Genomic DNA, 6,193 nt, shown 5'->3' with positions numbered 1-6,193 from the left:
ACTGACTCTTAACTTTTATAAAGAATATCTCTTTGGATTTGAGACTTTAGTCTTTGCAACTTTACAGATCTTCTTTATGTACCAAGAGTTTGTTACACTCCAAAGGAAGGAAAAATTGAAATCGCATCATATGACCCTTTTAAAAGTGGATTTTAAGTACACATAATATCTAAATCATGGTTTACCAAAAACACGCTTAAATGGATAGTTCACCCATAAATTAAATCATTTGCTCACCCTCATGTCTTTCCACAAGACCTTTGTTCATCCTAACACAAATAATATTTTTAATGGAATCTGAGAGATTTATGTCCCTCAGAAAGTCCACACAACCGATACTTTGACATAAAGTTTATAAAGACAATGTAAAGTAATTCGTGCACATACTAGAGCTCGTCAAATATGATAAACGGAAGCTCAAATGTTCTTGCTTGATGGTTTGTTCTCATGTCACGCAGGCATATTTGAGCTTCTGTTTATCATATTTGATGTCCTCTATGTGTATGCATGTTGATCTGTATTCATATGTAAATAAAAGACAAAATTTAATCTGACATATAAAGCGATTGTGTCTCTTCAGAAGACTTGGTTCAAATCACTCTATCCATATGCAGGGGCACCGCTAGCAATTTTGGGCCCTATGAAATAATATGAGGTTGGGGCTCACCCTCATGTCTTTCCACAAGACCTTTGTTCATCCTAACACAAATAATATTTTTAATGGAATCTGAGAGATTTATGTCCCTCAGAAAGTCCACACAACCGATACTTTGACATAAAGTTTATAAAGACAATGTAAAGTAATTCGTGCACATACTAGAGCTCGTCAAATATGATAAACGGAAGCTCAAATGTTCTTGCTTGATGGTTTGTTCTCATGTCACGCAGGCATATTTGAGCTTCTGTTTATCATATTTGATGTCCTCTATGTGTATGCATGTTGATCTGTATTCATATGTAAATAAAAGACAAAATTTAATCTGACATATAAAGCGATTGTGTCTCTTCAGAAGACTTAGTTCAAATCACTCTATCCATATGCAGGGGCACCGCTAGCAATTTTGGGCCCTGAGTTCTTCCACACTGACTGAATCAATCTTTTTTTCTTTTTTTTTTACCTTTCCTTATACACAGAGGCATTGTTGTGTTAGAATAGAAAATGGTCATGTTCAAACTATTGGTATAAAATTAGAAGCACACAATTCCCTAGAATAGCATTATATGCTTCTTTTTTTTAAATTCTGCTGATATGGAATGAGTTTGACTACTTAATCAGTTATATTAATAGAAATGCTTCACTGGGGCAAACAAAAAAATCCTAAAATAATAAATAGGATACCCCATAGCAGCATTTCCAGCAGTATCCAACATTTCTCAATTATGATCTTACTCGGCTAAATGTGACTATTAGCTTAACAGCTGTATTCCTTGTTTGCTAGCTACCTATGCACATACAGCATACAATGTTAAAAATGTTCTACATTATGAACCTTAACCCAAAAACCTTTAGGTTCATACATGTAGATAAATGTGACCCTGCCTGTTTTTAAAACAGTGGATGAGTAATTCTCTCCTTGATTTGCTTAATAAAGTTTAGTGTGGCAAACGGTGGCAAAATAATTGAATAATAATTCGCGTGCAGTGTATCTGGTTGCCATGTCAACTTCATGCGCTTCCTGCTGCTGCTCTATGTAATCAGAGTATGAATTTGTAGATTTTCTATAGCAAAACTAAAATGTGTTTAAAAGTGCGACAGACCAAATCGTCCGGCTCGGTTTAGTTCGATTTAGTTTTACACAGCCATTTTTGTCTCTGAGCATCAGAATTACAAAAGCTGTTTTTGATACTGTAACTTTAAAGGGATATTTCCTTCGAAAAAAAAGTCGAGCCTGGAAGAAGAAACCTTAAAACACCTGCTAGCAGTGGAAAAAGGGGTGTGGAGAACATGATTACTTCTAAAAGAAATCTAAAAATACAGATGTCCGGCCATCCAGGGGTCATTGCTCTCCCAGTGGAGAAAAAACAAAGGCTGAATGGAACAGTGTGGCCCGTGACCATAACGGCCCGTCTCAGCCAAACCCGCCATCTGTCCAGAAGTGATGCAAGGCTTCTATTAATAACACAGACAGTATGCGGTATGTGAAAGCCAGGGCGTAAGGAAGCCATTATCCTGAAGATTTAATGGTGAGGGGGAATTTAAGACCTGCACCTCTTCACCAACCTTTCCTGTGAAAGGTAACGGGAGGATGGCATAATACTTGCATAAAATATTCATATCATATGTAAAAAGGACATCTAGATATCTTAAAGGCACAGCTGTAAAAAAGGCCAGGGTCAGATAATGGGAAATGAATGAATTAATGAATGAATGATGTATTTATATAGCGCTTTATTGTGTATTGCTGTACACCCAAAGCGCTTTACAATCATGTGTGGGGGTCTCTCCTCAACCACCACCAGTATGTGACCAGGCTCAACCCTGCTTAGCTTCAGTGGGCAACCAGTCTTGGTCTGCAGGGTGATATGGCTGTAAAATGGTTGTGTAAAACTAAATTATGACTGTTCTTGGCACATAAAACCTAGACATTAACCTAACATCATACGTGTACCTCAGGGAATTGAATGAAATGATATTACCTATTTTTCAGAACTGAACACATTCCTGTCTCGTTTTTGTAGGGAAATACAGTGCTGCATCTGGACCTGGTGACCGGTGCTGTGAGGAGACTGGTCCTGTCTCAGGACAAACAGGAGGAACCACCACACAAGACCTCAAACTGGTGGAGCAACAAAGAGAGTCAGGTGGAAATCTACATTTAGATCCGTCGTTCTTAACCAGGGGGCCGCAGCAAACTAATATAATATTATTTGAATTCACACCCTTATCAACTGTGTTGTGCCTTCAAATATTATTGTGGACAGATAAAAAGTTTGAGAACCACTGCTTTAGAAAAACACATATTAAAAGTATCATTTCTGCAGTGTTCCCAACCATCTCCCTATAATCAGGCGTGATGCAATTTAGTTTAAAGATCTGAGAATAATTATCAATTGTCTCTTTCAATATGGCAGTTTGTTTTTTTTTAAAGATAATGCTTAAATAATTTAACAACACATTCACGGTTCTCTGATGTTGGTTAATGATCACATGATAGTAAACAAAACAATTAATCTTTTTGAGTAAGGATTTATTTTCAAGTTGTAGTTATTTTACATTTAGTTTGCATTATTATAATTTAATTTAATAATATAATTTAAAATGATTAGATTTTCATCAACTCACACATGAAACCTGAGGTTTTCACAACCCTAGTTTGGGAAACCCTGCATTATGGGTTACAATTAAAATCGCACAGAATGATATTCAAACTCAAATTAAACACTTTTAAGATTATACAAAGCATATAATCAGTTCTTAGATTATTAGTGTCACTGGACGCACAGTTTTTGTTCCCAGCTGCAATGTTGCAGAAATAGAAACCATTCCAAAACTAGAATGTAGCCCTGTAGCTTGTCGTGTATCACTATTGTGGCTGGTTAGGACAAAAACTCTGACTAACATGGAAATTATACCATTTATTGTGTCTTTGTATCTGGTTAGGACGCCGTGTAAAATTGTACAATCACACCTAATCATCTTCAGCTTAATATTTTTGTTGTCATTAGCCAGCATACAAAATGTGCAAGGAGTTTGCCCACAAGAACTGGCTTCTCTTCTACAAAGAAAACGGGTAGGTTACTCTCCCTCAGTTTTATGCGTGATATGCCACTCTTACACACTGTTCTGAAACCTAGTGAGCTGCCTATATTGGTAGCGTTTTTAATTTTCAAAGCAAAGCATCTCTTGTCCAAATTGTAAGACAACATGCATGTTTCTTATCAATTTCAGAATGCACTTCAACAAAAAAACCTGCATAAGATGTCTGACGAAGTGTAAAAATAAAAAGCACTGAGAAAAATTCAAGATAATTGTTTAGTCTAATTAATACACAATTTTGCCCAATATTTGTATGCTATGAATGTTGAGGCCTTAGAAACATGCTACCATATGCTCCATCCTTGTGATAAGTGTCAATTGCATGAGTTGGATCTTATGTTTCACAGACATACTTTGCAATTTTAATAAAATCACTGTAAAAAAAAATTCCAGAGCAAACTGCCTTCTAGAAATCTCATGATGTCCGAACGCGAAAGTCTGTGATTTCACTATTCCCAAAATCGAACGATGATTAAAACTTTTTAAGTTATTGTTACAGTTATTATCCTTGGTGTGAACAGGTCTTCAGTCCCATCTGATTTGTTACATAAAATCACAAACATTTCAAGCATAGCGCTGTAGCTCAAACATCCTTTAGAAAACTAGTCTCATCCCAATAGATCTCATGTAGTGCTCTCCAAATCGTTCAGTTATGAGGGTTAGTCACAAAAATGAAAATTCTGTCATTATTACCAGTGTGAATTAGGCTACTTTTACAATGTCTTTATGTACTTTTTGAAGCTTGAAAATTTTGATTGTGTGGACAATCAATCAATGGATGGACAAAGTGATAAAAGAATATTAAATATACATTCATTTGCATTCAAAAATGAAAGTCTTATGATTTCAGAACAACATGAAGGTAAGTAAATGATGCCAGAATTTTCATTTTTGGATAAACTATTCCTTTAAGTTAGGATGTTGTCTTAGAAAGGAGATGTAGTCTATGTAGGCTGTAGACTGCCAACAGCTCATTAGGTTTCGGATCAGAGCTCTGGTGTCCTGTTCAGGCATGGCCTACTGATTTGTACTCCGCTCTACTTGGACAGGAGTCAGCTGGATGTTGTTGATGTGCTAGAAGGTCAGGTTCACACCATCTCCCTCCCCATCAATCTCAAAGCTGTGTTCCTGGTGGCTGAAGACCGCTGGCTTCTTGTTGAGAGCAAGACTGACAGGTGCCAATGAAATCAAAAGAATTCCTTCATGTTTTAGTTGATTGCACACATTGCTCAGACTTGGAAAATGGTGTTTTCCTTTTTAGAGGTTATATAAGCGTATTTGCTTCAGCCGATGGTACGTCTTTAACAAAATGTGCTACCTTCATGTGCAGGAAGTTCCTGTTGACAAAGCCCATGCACATGGGCGCAGAGGACACGGGAGTGTGCCAGCTGCACGCCATCAGTGAAGACGCTGTTAACACTGGCTTTGGCACCAGCTCAGGTGAGCAACTCTTATCACTTATTGGCCAGAACAACCAATCAGAAGTGACTCTGCAATGTTGCCGTCCAATCAGGGCCACTGAGAGCCCTTCACACTTGTCAGTCACCATCTGTCTTACTTTGGCAAATGTGTCTGTTTCACATCTGCTTTGACTGACATGAAGCCTGGGGGATTTTTAAATCTGATTCAGGACTTTTGCACGTGAATAAACTTGGTGTCATCTTTGATGGCATTCATAGTAAATATGGTCTCAGATGCTGCCTGGTGTTCAAAAATGTCTTGTGCTTGCTAAATTCGCTCATTGCATTCTGCATTCTCACTCCTAGTGGGTATGTATGTTTTCACTTATAATTTAGTCAAATCAAGTCATATTTATTTATATATCGCTTCATACTATAGAGATTGTTTCAAAGTGGCTTCACAGTAATAAGCAGGAAAATAACTTCTTCAAATATGAGACAAATTCAAATTCTGCTGCATAGCAGGCTCTAGAAGACAATAGTGTCTTTATTCCCAGTCAGTTTAATGTTGATTCAGTTTACTTCAATCCATTATGAAACCATTCACAGAATGCATTTTTGCTTTGCATTGGAACGTAAGCAGTGGAATGGGGGAAAAAAACGCAAGGCCTCGATACGCTTTTTTTTAAAAGTTGAACTTATTTTAACTTGAACACCTCGTGTTTAGAACGCAATGGGCAAACATGTCCGTGTAGTGTGAAAAGTAGTGGTATGGAAAAACGCATTCCTTGTGAATGGCCCTTGGATTCAGCTATAAAATTCAGTTTAGTTTACATATTTTTTGTTCTTATCCGATACTGTCAGTGCATTCAAATCAACAATACGGAATATTAAGTGTCTTTTAAACCCCCGTCCCTAACTAAGCAAGCCAGTGGTGACACAAGCCAATATCAGTCAGAAATGGAGAAAAAATCTTTGAAATAATCAGTCAAGATGCCAGTTCTCCTCAGGGCTAAATAAACAAATGCTGTTTGTT

The 6,193-nt window shown here is 37.1% G+C and overlaps 1 protein-coding gene across 1 annotated transcript in view; it reads left to right on the top strand.

Moving 5' to 3' along the window:
* vwa8 (von Willebrand factor A domain containing 8) overlaps positions 1-6,193 on the top strand; it is a 100,039-nt gene that overhangs the window by 54,585 nt on the left and 39,261 nt on the right. Inside the window, exons 29-32 of the mRNA XM_016564076.1 lie at positions 2,680-2,802; positions 3,667-3,731; positions 4,807-4,932; positions 5,088-5,197. Coding sequence (XP_016419562.1) covers positions 2,680-2,802; positions 3,667-3,731; positions 4,807-4,932; positions 5,088-5,197 — 424 coding nt within the window. The remainder of the gene's footprint in view (positions 1-2,679; positions 2,803-3,666; positions 3,732-4,806; positions 4,933-5,087; positions 5,198-6,193) is intronic.

Source organism: Sinocyclocheilus rhinocerous, unplaced genomic scaffold (assembly GCF_001515625.1).
Source record: "Sinocyclocheilus rhinocerous isolate Xijiao unplaced genomic scaffold, SAMN03320098_v1.1 scaffold2245, whole genome shotgun sequence".
Lineage (NCBI taxonomy): Eukaryota > Metazoa > Chordata > Actinopteri > Cypriniformes > Cyprinidae > Sinocyclocheilus > Sinocyclocheilus rhinocerous.
Note: the sequence above shows the minus strand (reverse complement) of the source record. Positions and strands in the feature narration are given on the sequence as shown.